The following is a 15492-nucleotide window of genomic DNA, read 5'->3' on the forward strand; positions in this document are numbered from 1 at the left end:
TATAAAAAATCAGCTTTTTCAAATAAAGTCTCTTCAATTAGATTACCCGATAGAAATCAGAAGTTTTTAGCTTTTAAATATAAATACATCTACATAAAGCTTCTGGCCTGCATTAAATGTTGCATCAACACATTAATTGGCTGATTTTATGAGTTGAATACAGATAATTAAACTATCGTTCCATTTCATAAATAGCTAAATTACTTTTATGTTCCCACATTGACATCAGAGTAAATGTTTAAACTTCCCCTTCTCCTTTACAGCCTTATTTAAAGCCTCCATACCTATTGGACCCCCTGGAAAATGTGTGAGATTTGCCTGAAAATAAAGTTGTCCTTTGTTGCATACTGAAAATGTTGGAAAGTCTTAACTATGAAGGCATTCAGTCACTGATTAAACACAGGAAAAAGGAAAGGAAACAGGAAAGGAAAAGGAAATTATAATTTTCACACGAAGTTATGCAGTTCCCAGTTGTCAACACTCTGAACCAACACATTTTGCAAATGGGACGGCACTTATTCATCCAGGGTCCCAGGATTTAGGTCTAGGGACTGAGAAGGGCATGAAATAATGTGGATTTTTTATGTCTGAGAAAAATATTTCTGTGTTTTGGATCATTCTCCTGCTAAAAGACTGAAGGGCAACCCATTTTACTTTACAGGAAGAGGCAACCTGATCTATTTATTTACTTATTTTTGACCTTTAGATGAGAAACAACCCCCCCCCAGCATCTCAGATCCTCCTCCTTACTTAAAATTAAACAGGATTTGTTTTGCGTTGCACATTTATCCTGTTTATACGTTTCTTTTTAGACTTGTCTGACCAAAGAACCATGGTTCCAGTTTATATTTGTAGCCTTGGACATTTTTTAATCTCCCTCATTTTTACCGTCTTCCTCACTGTGCATGTTGGCAAGATAAAACTGGGTCCTCATCCGGCCACGTTTGTCCCTCTTCCAGTTGTTTTAAACATTCCAGGCTTGCCCTCATCTCACTATAGATGTCGGCACGTTTAGATCAGTATCTATTTTTTGTGTAAAAAATTTGATCGGATTTGAAAACCAACATCATCAGCACAATTTATCCTCTGAGAAAATGACCTAAAACATGTTATGAACAAAATTTAAACAGACCAGCAAATGTTGCTTTCGAAACTGCCAAACTAAATTATTTAAAATATCATTAAAAACTCAAAGCTAAGTGGAGAACATTTTTGCTTTAATCATCTCAAGACAAAAAAAGATATGAAAATTGCTGGTCATATGCAATGTAGGTCAGCAATCAGACAAACAGTTTGCACATGAAGTGTAACTTTCTGATGTAGCTAAAAGGGTGAAAACAGTTTTGAAGGATGCAGTGATCGCAATACAAATACATGAATGTGAGAACAAGATGTAACAAGAATTTATCACTCTTTTACAGGTAGCGGGTTACAAACAAAGGTATAAATAGGAATTGAAACAGTAGAAGACATGCAGCAGTAAAAATATAATTGTACACACTATCACATGCGTTTTGAATAAATTTAGTAGATGTTTTCAAACCTTTAACTTGTACTATTTAAGAAAAAGAAAACGCCCTGAATCTGGTAGTAGTTTTAAATGTGCCTCAAAACCCGTTGAGTTTCTGTGTTGACACCTTACAGCTGTTTTGTTTAGGACTGTCTACGGAAATAACATTTTAGTGATATGGAGCCTATTTTAGCAGTTAATCCAGCCTCATTGATGGACCTTTGCCACAGGTTTCTGCTTTTATTATAAGTCAGCAATATTAACTCATTAGCCTGCTGACGATGTTAGCCTGCTGACGATATTAGCCTGCTGACGATGTTAGCCTGCTGACGATGTTAGCCTGCTGAGCAGTAGTAGTTGCTACCAGATTAACACGCTTATCCATAGTGGCTCTCCCTGATAAACTATGCACATTTAGTATGCTAACTGGTAGTAGTTCCTACAACTTTCCTAAAGGTTTTCCCGATTAGTATGCTAATCCGTTGTGGTTGCTACTGGTTAGCATGGTTAATCTGTTGTGAACGTAGCTGATTAGCATGCTAGCAACCAACCACAGTTAAAATGCTAATCTGTTGAAAGGCTGGGCTCTCTCCCACTCCAAAGTTTCCTGAAAAATGTTGGGAGGGTGAAAGGAAAACGCACTATTCTCTCCTCAGCCTCTCAGTAGCTACATTTACATGGGCAAAAGTAATCGGAATAAAGGGCTGATCGGAATAAAAGGTTTAAGATTTAGATGTCTCCTGGGTAGCTTCCCCTGCAGGTTTCCAGGCTTGCTCTATGGCCAGGAGATCTCAGGATGGGACATTCTCAGCAAACTTTATATTCGTTCTGACACGAGATCATTTGGGATTCGCCATTTGGGAGAAGGATGTCTAAATTCCCCTCCTGGACCTGTTACACCTGCGTCCCAATCTCAGAGGTGCGAAAAGCAATTGATGCATGGACACTATTCCATTGAAGCTTTTAGCATGCTAGTTTGTAGCAGCGTCAATGGGTTAGCATGGTTATCTATTCTGTTAGCGGTTAGCATGCTGGCCATCAAACACAGTAAGAATAGTATTTGGTAGTTTTGTTAGGCTTAGATCTTTTAAATAGTAGCTTGAGATCAACTGATGAGATTTCAATGTGTGACGCTGACTTTAAAGGTTTAAAAAGGTTCTGAAAAGCGGGCATGATCCACCTTTGTTATACGATCTTGTACCTGAGATGATAAACAGATAGCGGAAAACTTCACAACAAAAGTTGGATGGATGTCTGAGTAAAAAAAGAACAAAACAGAACAGGAGAGGTAATAATTTTTCCAAGGACAGAAGCTAAGTGTAAAGGAAAAAAATGCATGAAATAAGTTAAACGAATTAGAATAATTGCTATTTGAATATGGAGGACACCTCATTCCTTTTGTCCAGAATCAGACATGGACAAAAGCTTTAGGGCATCTGCTCTAAGCAAGCATCGAGGCTCATCAGAGCATTAAGGACTTAAATCAAATTCATCATATTTTCAATCAGATTTTTTTTCCACACCCACTAAATCTATTAATAACTGCTTACTGTAGCAATGTTGTGATATGCAGGGAATAAATAAAACATTTTCAAATAGCATTAATTCTTTTTATAAATATCTCATTAAAAATTATATTTTTTATTTTAAATATCAACACTACCAGGTTTTCTAATGCTCCATTTTTCTTAATTTGTTACACTCAGGATAAACCTAGCTAATATTTTTGAGGAGATTCTTAGTGAAGATGTCGTCATCAAGACATACTGATTTCTTTCCGTTTCTGGGAGGCAAACTCAGGCAGTCGGCCTTTCTGGTGCACTGGATTGGTGGGAGAAGCTCGTTTCAGGACAACTAACTTTTTATTTTAGCTCGATAAAGAAATAACTGGCATACATGACAGCTTGGATTAGAATGCCAATTTTTTTTTACGTAGGAATGACAAAACTGAAATTGAAATGGAAACAAATGGAAAGTTGTACATTGTATCTATGTCTTTTAAGCTTTTATTCTAAATTACTAGATGTGAGGCTCATTTCCAATAGTTTTCAGGGGACGTTGCAATATTATAAATCCTCAAGTTTGTACCGAAATGGGTTTACTATCTCCACTGATCCTAATAATTGTAAGGGACCTTGGTAGGTCTAGGAACCTGACACTCTCTGGCCATCCAGTCCAATCATATGACTCCATTTGACCCAGCCAGTACAGAACCATCTCACTTCTAAAGCACAACAATGGATGGTCACTCTATACTTAAAGGCAACAAACTCCAAAAGAACAGTTAGTTCTGGCCAGCTCTGACGTGATTGCACCTTCTTTGATGTCTCGGTGCTGCTCACTGATGGACTACAGGTGAGGTCTGGCTCCAACACCGACTTTCTGCTCCACGGAGCTCCTGGTGACAAAGAGCCCGACATGAAGAGTCTGAAAATATGTCAGACATTTTCTCTTGCTGTACTTGAGCACGAAGCTGTCTGTCATTGATTGTTGAGATAACCAAGTCGTCGGCTGAGGATCTCAAATATCTCAGCAACGCAGAGGAGGATGGTGATGACAGTGAAGGTGTACATGGCGCTGAGGAAGATGGTTTTCTCAAAGTGCTCCGGTACCATGCACTTGGTCACATTGAAGGCCTTCTCCAAGGAGCTGGCATCACACACGTACACTGGGTGGACCTGAGGAAATCATAGAGAAGTATGAGGAAGAGCTTTTCGTTGGTTTGGTTTCTTCCACCCATGGTCCGGTTCATCACTACCAAACGCCTCCAATTTGGTTGCATCCTTTGACAGGACTTCTGACTCTTTGAGATGCTATTTTGTGAATCTAAACCATGTTGCCTTATTATTCTCAAAGAAAATGTCTTTCATCCTCAACTCTACCAAACAAGTCATACTTGCTGAGTCTTTTTCTAATTATCCTTTCCATTTAATAACCCGACTGAGGCCTGTGGAGTCTGAGACGGAGTGAATTCACTTGTTTCTCTGATCCTTAGTTCAGTGAGCTTGGATTTAAAATGTGAAGTTGCAATTGATTAAAGTAAAAGTGAAGCATCAAAGGGTACTTATAAGTGGACGATGAGAGGTTTGACGGAGCACTGAACAGAGTTAAAGGTTGTGAGTAAGCGACAGACCTGAAAACCAAAGATGTGACTTTGTAACCAGAAGGCGATGATTTCTAGAATGATGCGTAGAAGAACGGAGATGATGTAGAAGACGGTGTAGACGGGTCGTTCAAGAATTTCCTCTTGGTCTATATTCTTACAGGCGGCGTACAGGTGGAACCAAGCCCCAGGAACCAGTACAGTTACCAGTTGTAACGCCCAAAAGACCTGTAGAGGGCAGAAATACCAATGTAAACAGAATAATACAGAGAGGCTGGGTGTTAGGGAGAATGTTTCATTAGTCTGTTCCAACTGTGACAGTTCCTTGTAAAAATCTTGTTTTACAACCCTGGTATACCTATGTCCCCAATTACATCCAACTGGACCATTGCTTCTGGGTCATAACTTGATATTTTTGTGAGGGCATCAAAAGAATATTAGAAATGGGAACAATATTTCAGTGAACAGTACTGATCTTAAAGTACTGAGAAGAGTTTTCCCCAATCCCCCCAGCATCAAAACTATACATTTATTGTCAAACATTTACATACGCCCCATTGAGGTTTGGTAAATTCCATTTAGCAAATTGTAGCTTAATTTCATACTTTTTGTATTTACTTACAAGCTTCTGACATCATCCTGGTTGAATGTTATTCAAGGGACTGGTAGAGTGCCTTTAAACTGTTAGCTTTCCTGGTACAAGTCTAACTTTAAATCATGCTCCACAAATTTACAATCTGGTCGAGGAAGGCAATTTCAGAAGGTTAATGTTAGGAAACTCTGGTCATTTCAAAACCAGTTTGGATCTCCGTTTAGGATCATTTTCCAAGTTGTGATGATTGGTTGCACAATAAATCACAACTTCCTGTTTTTACAAATCTTGGCTGTTTTATAATCGTTCCCTCCTGGAAAAAAACAGTTCAGTGAATGCAACATTAACCCCATGATGGGAGAACTGAAACATCTGACCGGTACTGTAAGTCAGAGATGCATCTTGACATAACCAGAACTTTCTCTGGTTCTGGGTTCTAGTGTAGCTTGGTCCCACCTGAGGCGTTATGGGTCTGAACTGGTTGTAGCAGAACAGGTTGAGCTCTCGTCGATCCGGGTCGCAGCTGAAGTGCAGAGCTTCGTTGCCGTAGACCGCGAAGCCGAGAACACCCAGGAAGAACATCCGGACCGAGCCGAAGAACAGCGTGTGGAACTGGCCTATCACTGTAGGAGGCCTGAGCTGGAACACACCCACAAACAGACAGATAAACTCTGATCACTCACAGAGCCAAATAAAGCGTTACAGCTAGGCGGCACACGGCTTCACACGGCTCTGGTTGAGATACTGCGCAGATATTCTGCCATATGACTTATCATTTCAAGTCATTTCACTGAGATTACAGAAAAAGCACTGCACTGTAGAGTAGTTACCCTCCCCCACCAGTTGCTGAGTACTGCCAGCCAGCTGGCTGAAACTAGGCAAAAATTTTCCAGACGGACGGAAATAATAAATTCAGGTGTGTGGAACTAGTTCCTGTAGCAAAAGAAGACAGAAACTCATGGTGTGGAAACTAAAGGAGAATCACCTTTAAACCATGTTTTATTTAAACTAAAGTTGGTTTGTAAAGACCAAAATGGCAAACGTGTTAATTGTTCTGCAAGCATTGAACTAGTACTGCTTTTATTTGGTATTGATTCAATATTTGTGATTAATGCATGAAAATCCAAAACAAAAAACCAGTAAATAAATGTCATGACTAACATTATTATGCTAATTGTTTATTTTAGCAGAAATAGGAAAAACTCTTTCTTTTCTGTTCAAAAGAGAAAATTTGTTGCTGTACAAAACCGATGAATATTGATAGTCTTCCTTTCAGCTCTTGACTTTTTATGTTTTCCCAAAGCAGATCAGTAATGTTAAAGTACTTTTTGACATTAAAAAAAGCCTTTGTAGCCACACCTGTTTAAATCAGGAAGTAGGTATCATATACGGATCTTGATGTGCAGTTTCAGAGATCTGCGTCGGAAGCAGTTCTTGCCCAGGAGGAGGAGGAGAGTCAACAGCCAGACCATTGAGACGAGCACAGCTGTGAGCATGAGGCTTAACTGCTCATAGTTTTTGCTTGTAGAAAACTTGTGCTGATGTCCAGAGATTACTTTAAAGCAAAGGCTGCACTCTCCAAACACCAGACCTTTAATGTTGAGCTCTGATGATCAGAGGAAGCCGCATCGTTTCTTTCTCAGTGTCTGCTCCAAATAAAGGAGAGAACATGAATACAGCCGCCGTCAGAACATCAGTCCTTTAACTTCCTTCTATCCACCACATCTGTTACAGTCATTTTAGGGAGTTTTTAGGGCCAACTCCTCTCTTGGTAATTAAGGGTATAAATCATCACTTTTTGAATTGCTTCCCTCAGTAAACATTGTTACAGATTAATACCAGAGTTTATCATAACGTCATCCCTCTTTGGCAACTTTCAGTTGAGCTCTTGGCTACCTTCTACTCCTGTTTTTCCCCCCAGACTTTTATAGTACATATTTATCCATTTCAGTCATGGAAATAAAGATAACCGAACACAATTAACAAGTAAAAGTTGCATAAAACTCTTTAAATAGAACCTGTTTGATCACTGCGTGGCTATTTGAAGCCTCTGTGTTTTTACTCAACGTGATTTTTCCGCCAGCATCTCTTACAGGACCAGAACTCGGTCCACACACCGTTAGAAAGAAGGAGAAAGCGGCTTTTGTCTGTCAGATAATCACAGAGGCCCTGAGCTCTGAAGGCTGAAACAAAAAGCCATTCAGAGGAAACGTTTTCTCATCTCTTCATCGGCTCCGCTCTGATACAACCACCCAGTACCTGAAAACAGCTAAAAACGACACAAACGGCCTCTTCGCCCTCAGACCCGCCGCTCGGCTACACCTCTCATCTACTCACACATCCTTCGTAGAAGTTCTTGATGTAGTTTAAAGACATGACGGGCTCTCTGATGCCTGCTGCGTGATGCTCAGGTGGCTCCGGGCCCCCATGGCCAGGACTCCAGAACCCTGCAGCTGAACCCCTCCACCTCTCTCTCTCTCTCTCTCTCTCTCTCTCCCCTGTAGCCTTTTATCTCTCCCTGAATATCAACTGACCCACTCAGGGGAAAAAACACAACAGGGACCAGGGGGGTCAACAATAGGCTGGGGGCGGCCTGCATTATAATCCCAACAGAACCGTGTCAGCGAAAAAAAGCCCACCGTGGTACACAATGCAGAGAAAACACCTGGTTAGGTGAAACCACTTGTGTTTTATTCTTTAGTTCTGCAACATTTAGAGTTCTGTCCCCTGAGAAACTTTCATATTTTTAATAAATCATCTAAAAACCAGACAGGTTAGATTTCTGCCCCACAGCTTCCTTCTCTTAGTTTCATAGACTTGGCTGAAGTAGACACACGGTCACAAAAACACACACCCCTACTGCACAGACGTCTGAGGTCCCAAAGATACACAGCAAGACCAGAACCAGCGCAGAACCAGAGCAGAACCAGAGCAGAACCAGAGCAGAACCAGAGCAGAACCAGGCCAGAAGCAGAAAGAAGAAGTTAGTCCACACACCAACCGGAATCCTGGCGGCGTGCTGTTCATCCCCAGTTTTTTTTAATTATTATCCAAACACAGATCCCAGTCTCATCCCAGCGGTTGGACAAAACGGGTCAGAGGAGCGGTAGAGTTAGTAGATGGAGCTGAGGTGAGATGCTTCCTGCCTGGACTTTCAAAATAAAACTTGCAATAGCTGACCAGAAATCTGCTGCCCCTAAAACGAGGCGTTGCACGACCGCAAAGCTGCATGTTGCTGTATGTAAATGTTCATGTTCACACATATATATAACAGTCTTCTGGTTTCAGCTCTGCTTTGGGCCGGGTTCAGCAGGACCAAAACTGACCTTCAGGTTCTATATACGGCGGGACCATAGGAAATGAAACAAAGGTGATCTACTGGTGATCTGATCTGAGGGTCAAAGTTTCTTCTTTTTTTTTATTTTTACCAAAGTTGTCTCCAAACGATTTTTTTTGAGTGTCAGAAATCAAGTTTCCTGCAGAATCCAGATTGGATCTTTAATATGTAAGAACATTAAGTGCAGATCCAACTCTTCCCACCTCTGACTTCAACCATCTGTGACAGAATCCGACCCATGCGGCCGGTTAAAGTCCGACTTTAAAGACGGTTTGTCTCATTAGAGCAGCAAAACACGGCGCTCACAGATGGTGTTCTTTATCTCCAAGAAAACCTGGAAGATGGAATTAAAAACACCAAGTCTTCTGTGACAGATCAGCTAATGCTTTCCCACTTTCTCCTGCGCAGCATCCAGCCATAAAAAGCATTAAAAAACACAGTTTTCTGTGTGTTCTGTGGATTTTATGAGGCCAGAATGTCATTTCTGAACACCTAACAGATTCCTGGTCGTGCTGCAGACCTTCCCTTCTACATGCAGCGTTGGAAATCTGCACATTCACTCCTGCACAGTGAATTATTGCACAGAGAAAACCTGCTGGCTGTGGAAAACACACTAACAGACTCATCATACAGACTCCCGATGGTGTATTAAATCACATCTGTTGCCTCTTTGCACATTTTTATGTCACAATGTAACAGATTCATCAAAAACATCTCAACATCCACGTTAATGCGGGACTTTGGAGTCAGCAGCAGATCACAGAAAGAAAATGATATTCAGGGGAACAGATTCTTCCACTTTTACATCTGTTTATGTGATGCTTCAGCTTTTGCACGGCTGATTTATTTTTTTGTCGCATGTAAACATTTATCAGATAATTGAATGTGAGAGACGGGAATAGAAAAATTCAGGGCTGGGCTGTGGCAGGAGGACGTGAATAAAGGTTTTTGCCAGATGAAATGCTGAACATAGAAAAGCTCTGAGCCACAGCAGCACGGCGTAAAGACCCAGAGACACCCAAACAATTTTTTCAATTCAATTCAATTTTCATGATACACATCATCTGAAGGTTCTTTCCAAAGTCAGACTCCATCAGATCCTCCAGGTTGGTGAGAAAGTTTCCTCTCTAAGGAAACCCAGCAGGTTGCATCAAGTCTCTCCAAGCAGCATTCACTCCTCCTGAAAGAGCGTAGAGCCACAGTGGACAGTCGTCTGCATTGTTGATGGCTTTGCAGCAATCCCTCATACTGAGCATGCATGAAGCGACAGTGGAGAGGAAAACTCCCCTTTAACAGGGAGGATAACCTCCAGCAGAACCAGGCCAACTCGAAATCACAGAGAACACAAAGCAAAGATGATGGAGAAGGTGCTTTTCTGAGACCAAAATAACTTTTTTGGCAACAATACAAAACACTATAACCCATAATAACACATGGGGGTGGCACAATTATGCTGTTGGGAGCAAAAGGCTAGTCAGAGTTGATGGGAAGATGGATGCAGCACAAAATACAGGAAAACCAGTCAGAGGCTTCAAAAGACTTGATCCCGGGGTAAAAGATCATCTAAACAGAGCCTGAGCTGTGCTGGAGTCAGGGTATTTTGCAAAGAATGGGGACATTTGGTTAATCTAGAAAAATTCTGTTATTGAGGATTTATTAAAAATGACTTGTCTGAAATTATTCATATCTTTTTTAATAAACGATAAACAATAACTGGTATGGCAGCAATCCAAGAGTTCTTATTAGGGCTGGATGATAATTCAATAACAATATATATGGATAGACGTGTGGTTCAATAGAAAAAATGAGTCAATAAAAAGTTAGTTTTGTTAAAAAGTTGGTTGAAGTCAGTAATCTTTATTTAAGAATAAGTCACTAAACAACAGCCTAAAATGGCCAGGGAAACACTTAAATATATGTTTTGAATACTTTGTTAACTATTGATATCAATCACTATGATTTCTATTTTATCAATTTTTTGTCATCCAGCCTTAGTTCTAATAACTGCCGACAAACGTTTGGCATCTTCCCACCGATGACTTGGTCATTAGTTTTTAACTCTGAAGCTCCTCTATCCAATGTGAGAATTTAAACTGGAACCCCTCCATCTGTGATTTACATGCAATTATAAAAGAAATCGAGTAAAGTTGTTTCTACCACCGTCTTTAATTTATAAAAGTACATGCCACCCAATTTACATGATTTAAAAAACACACATGTGAATATTAAAAATAAGAATAAAAAAAAAAAAAGTGTAATACCCTTACCGGAAAATAATCAGGAACCTGTAAACTAACTCTCTTTGTGCTTTATTATTTATAGAAGATATTTTTTTTTCAGCCGGGTCCGCTTTGTTTCTGATGCATCACTGGGACCTTCTGAGGTGGAGAGGGCAGATGGAGCGCCTGAGGCTGCAGAAGTTGTGATATGTGCTGATGGCCCAACGTCTGCAGGAGCTGGACACAAACATCTCAAAAATGTGTCTGAAGAGAGAAGAGGAGGGTTGCTGCTATTATATTAAAATGATTATTCCTAAAAAATAAAAACGGCTAAATATTCATATTAATTAGGCAATGCTTTATATTTCCATTCATCCAGCCATCCATCCATCTTCTAACACGTTTATCCCTGCTGGGGTCGTGAGGGGTGCTGCCATAATCTCCAGCTGCCAATGGACGAGAGGCGGGCTTCACCCTGGACAGGTCTGCTTTACATTTCAATAACCTATGTGTTAACTTTTCCATTTTAAGAGTTAATAGCAATAGTTCTAATATAAGTATCTTAAAAGGAAGTTTGATTTCCCAGTTTTGTAGCAGATCTAATCCTAATCCCTGTCATAATGAGCCAGCCTGCTCTGATTAGAGGTCGTAAAAACTTCCTTGTCAACACCTTCACCTGTGGCTCTCTGGCTTGGCCACTCCAAGATGTTAAAAGCTTCCAGACAGAGAAAACTTGTTGGTAAAGCTTTATGTTTATGTTAAACCATAATCTCCTGGTGATATAAATAATTTGGTGCTAAACTGTTTGGTGACAGAATTATAAAGTTGTATGTCCTCATCATAGATGGCAAGAGTTGTCCCAACACCCACATTACAGCTTATAGATATTGAATAAGAGGCCCAAGATACAAACCCCCCATTTAATAACTTTAAGGGCAGGATGTCCACCTGCTGCAGGTAAGAGCCTGTCCATTAAGAGCTGACGTTTAAACAAGATAATCAAAGCGTTTTATTTCAGTTATGTCATGTGTTTATTAATTCGGGCTTTGCTTTTTTGCATCATTTTGTTTTATTTCTAATGAAAATTGACAATCATAATAACCTTCCATAAAGAAATGGCTTCCTCAGTTCTCTCCAGGATGCTGGTATCCCTGTTGTGCATCTTTTTTCTTTCTTCCACTCAACTTTCCATAAATAAGATGGAATACAGAAATGTTAACAGCAGCTTCTCTCTAGCAGACTTTTTTCCGGTTTACCCTCCATGTGGAGGGAGTCAGTTGTTAAGTCAGCACTGTTCCTCATGATTGTGTTGATCACGGACAAAACATATTTCTGTATTAAAATAATGTCTTATTTGTCTTGTTTAATATTATATAATAGTGTATAATGTGTGTAGAATCTACCATCTCTTACATAATTTTAATGAAATTGCAGAAATGTGAAAATCAATAGGTCTTAAATAATATTTGGCTTTCTTGAGACGTTTCCTCTTTCTGTGGGAACCAAGCGCGCACAGAGCAGAGAGGGAGGCTGCGCTCCAACAGGTGCATCCTCCTCCTGCTGCTCCTCCTCCCGCTGCTCCTCTTTACGCGCTCAGCTCCCCGTTTCTCTTCACTCTGCGCCTCAGACCTGCAACCCTCACACCAAGTGTCTCTCCAAACTTTTTCTCCGCGCTCTCAGACCGATCCGGCAGGAAACCCGCGCCGTTTTTACGCGCAGCAGCTCCTGCGGCTGGAGCTCCCCTTCTCCTCAGCATGGACGACGAGTTCCTCTCCAACCTCTACCCGTCTCCTCCCGGAGACCCCGAGGCTTTGACCCCCAACTCCACCCTGGAGCCCGGCTGGTGGGGGTCCTCCGACGGCGGGGAGACGGTTCACTTCGTGGTGCGCTGCGTCATGACCTCTGCCTACATCCTCATCATCACCGTGGGTCTGCTGGGGAACATCACGCTGGTGAAGATCTTCGTCACCAACAGCGCCATGCGCAGCGTGCCCAACATCTTCATCTCCAGCCTGGCTGCGGGCGACCTGCTGCTGCTGGTCACCTGCGTGCCCGTGGACGCCTTCCGCTACTTCTCCGCGGAGTGGGTGTTCGGCGAGGCGGCGTGCAAGCTCATCCCCGTCATCCAGCTCACCTCTGTCGGGGTGTCGGTGTTCACGCTCACGGCTCTCAGCGCGGACAGGTAGGATGGTTCTGGTCCGACTCCCAAACAAGTTTATGTCTGCTGGGGGGAAAACCGCCAGTGTTCTGATGTTTGACAGAGAAAATCCGCAGACATCACAAGTTTTCTCTTCCTTCTTGCATCCCATACACTCAAAAAGGGTCTAGATGCCGAAGATTTTCTGTTTCACACCAACATATGAAGTGATGCTGCAGTTAGTTAAACATCTCTTCCCTCTGAAATGACCAAAATCATGGAATGAGCCTTTAATTTCCGTTTCACACACCAGAGCCAGAAATGTAGCTCAAGTTTTGGTTTTGTGCTCTTAAAGATTTTCTTTCATTTTTAAAAACTATTTTTTTCATGCAAGTTTGAATTAATGTTGATTTTTTCCATGATCCACACAGGCTCAGAATCAGACATATAAGACTTTACAATGCTGCACTATAACTGCAATAACTAATGTGCAATTACTATTTAATACTCTGGGCTATAATCCTGTTAAATAAGAGACTTCAGCTGTTATAGTTATCTCACCTCACTGTTGTTCGTTACCTGGTACCACTTTAATGTACAACGTCAAATCCACATGTTTATAAGTCACCTTAAATGTACATAAGCCATCTTAAATCTCTGCTTTATACCCTTTTTTTCCCAATCCACTGTATATATGTGGACACACTGTAAATACCTCATGCACCTTTTCCTCCTTTTGGCACCTTCTTTTGATTATTGAGCCGATGTGACATGTGAATTTCTCCACTGTGAGATCAATAAAGTCTATCTTATCTTATCTTATCTTATCTTATCTTATCTTATCTTATCTTATCTTATCTTATCTTATCTTATCTTATCTTATCTTATCTTATTTTATAATCCATAATATAATCCCCCCATCCCCCTTTATGCACTTCAACATGTGAAGTAAATTGGTGCACTTTATATTAACATTTCATTTCCTATTAACATGTCTGTTTTTGGTTAAAAACAATGTAATCTATACTAGGAAAAATAATCTATTTATCTAAAAAGATAAAGAAACGTAAAAGGAAATAAAATGTTAACATAAACTGCCCTGGTTCCCCTTTCTAAGTATATTTTCTGCATTTATGTTGATTTAAGCAAACAGCAACTCAACAATACATTTCTAAGGCCAGCAACAAGCGTGTGGTATAATCCTGTCTGGATATTTGTTTGCTCTCACTGGCAGAATTGCCATAGAGCTTGTTAGGTTACCAGTTCAGTTAAGTGTTGATTTGAGGTGAAGTTGAGGAATAATAACGTATTCCTCTCTTATTCTATACCCCTGGATGTTAAACAGTCCCGCAGCATCATGCTTCCCTCGCTATGCTTGATAGTTGACGCAGTGGTCTTAGGGTTGAAGCTTCACCTTGACTCCTCCAAACATACTTTCTGTGATTGGAACCAAGCAGCTTGTTCCTTGACTCCTCTGGGTTTTAAACCTTTTTTCAAAAGACACTTGGATTGTCCATCTGTGGAGCTGCAGCTGCTGGTTTTGGGCCAGAGACTCCTTTCTTGGAACTCTCAGTTCGTGGCAGGCCTGAGCCTCAGTGGGTCCTGGTCTGATCCCTGAGGATCGTCAATTATGATGGTGGTAACATCGTGCTGTGGGTATTTTTTACTGCTAGTATAGCTACCAGCACATTGCACAAAGTGGTTAGACTGATAAAGCAGGAGGACTGCCTCCATATTCATCAACTTCCTCTCCAACCAGTGATTGGGTGGCTGAGGCTTGCACACTGCGGACAATGATCTCAAACAAAGATCTGCACTGGTTTGGCAATGGATGAAACAAGCTAACATCCATTTTCTGGAACCTTCCCAAAGTGCCGACTTTTTAAAATGTGTCGACGATGCTTAAATGTCAGGAAACCAACCAGTTTAACTAAACTCTACCAGTTCTGCCCAGATGGACGGTCAGATATCCCGTCAGATTCATGCTGAGGCTGAAAAAAGCACGTGGTTGAGGTGCAGCTCCGTGAGGAATATTCAACTTCTTCTTCAGGTACAATGAATTTTAAGTGTGGGAGAGGCTGGTTCTCAGTGCTGCTGTTCTTTTAGCTTGGCTTTATAAATGATGTGTTTTTATGTATGAACCGATGCCAGATGTCAAAGACGAAGCTCCATCTCAGGAAATGTGATGGACAGTCAGGTTTTCCTTATCTTATCCAACACTAGCGGGGTTGTATGCATCATATTTTTAAACGGATCAGTAATAACTGCAGGAAAGAGGCGACTTGCAGACTTTAATGAGCTGTCGCAGCTGCTGAAAGGCAGGAAACAGGGCCTCAGCTACACGGCTGTCAGCCCAATCCATGGAAATATTCTACCTCTAGGTCAAGAGTGGGAATATAGATGGGGTGTTGAGAAAGGTGCTTGTTGTTCCCAGCAGAAGGCTTCAGGTTGAAAGAGAGAATCCTGATAGACAAAGGAAGACTTGGTTTAAAATGCATCAGTCCCCCCAGCGAAGAGCTCTGCAACCATTCTTTAGGAAGTCATGTCCACTCAGTAACCTGGCCGGTAATCTCAGTAGAACTGGAAAAAGTGGC

The 15492-nt window shown here is 41.1% G+C and overlaps 2 protein-coding genes across 3 annotated transcripts in view; one reads left to right on the forward strand and one right to left on the reverse strand.

Moving 5' to 3' along the window:
* Positions 1 to 1205: 1205 nt before the first annotated feature.
* Positions 1206 to 8317, reverse strand: cx23 (connexin 23). 2 transcript variants are annotated; one of them, XM_021312613.2, is made up of 4 exons: positions 8203 to 8317; positions 5662 to 5844; positions 4644 to 4841; positions 1206 to 4188 (listed from the first exon to the last, which is right to left on the reverse strand). In XM_021312613.2, exons 1-4 carry the CDS (start codon positions 8230 to 8232, stop codon positions 3991 to 3993), a joined length of 609 nt encoding a protein of 202 aa, XP_021168288.1. In that variant the 5' UTR covers positions 8233 to 8317; the 3' UTR covers positions 1206 to 3990. The 2 variants fall into 2 exon arrangements, with proteins under 2 accessions (XP_021168288.1, XP_012711526.1); XM_012856072.3 differs by lacking the exon at positions 8203 to 8317 and adding an exon at positions 7543 to 7722.
* A 3878-nt stretch (positions 8318 to 12195) lies between these two features.
* Positions 12196 to 15492, forward strand: part of nmbr (neuromedin B receptor) — a 75957-nt gene continuing 72660 nt past the window's right edge. The window contains exon 1 of the mRNA XM_012856073.3: positions 12196 to 12943. Coding sequence (XP_012711527.1) covers positions 12516 to 12943 — 428 coding nt within the window. The 5' untranslated portion in view covers positions 12196 to 12515. The remainder of the gene's footprint in view (positions 12944 to 15492) is intronic.

This window comes from Fundulus heteroclitus, unplaced genomic scaffold (genome assembly GCF_011125445.2).
Source record: "Fundulus heteroclitus isolate FHET01 unplaced genomic scaffold, MU-UCD_Fhet_4.1 scaffold_36, whole genome shotgun sequence".
Classification (NCBI taxonomy): Eukaryota; Metazoa; Chordata; class Actinopteri; order Cyprinodontiformes; family Fundulidae; genus Fundulus; species Fundulus heteroclitus.

Excerpts from the sequence above, each read along its gene's own strand:
- cx23 (XM_012856072.3), bottom strand. The coding sequence starts at position 7,581 with ATGTCTTTAAACTACATCAAGAACTTCTACGAAGGATGT. Across the intron at positions 4,842-5,661 it reads TCAGACCCATAACGCCTCAG|GTCTTTTGGGCGTTACAACT; the intron begins GTGGGACCAAGC and ends TGCCCTCTACAG. Across the intron at positions 4,189-4,643 it reads GTCACATCTTTGGTTTTCAG|GTCCACCCAGTGTACGTGTG; the intron begins GTCTGTCGCTTA and ends TGATTTCCTCAG.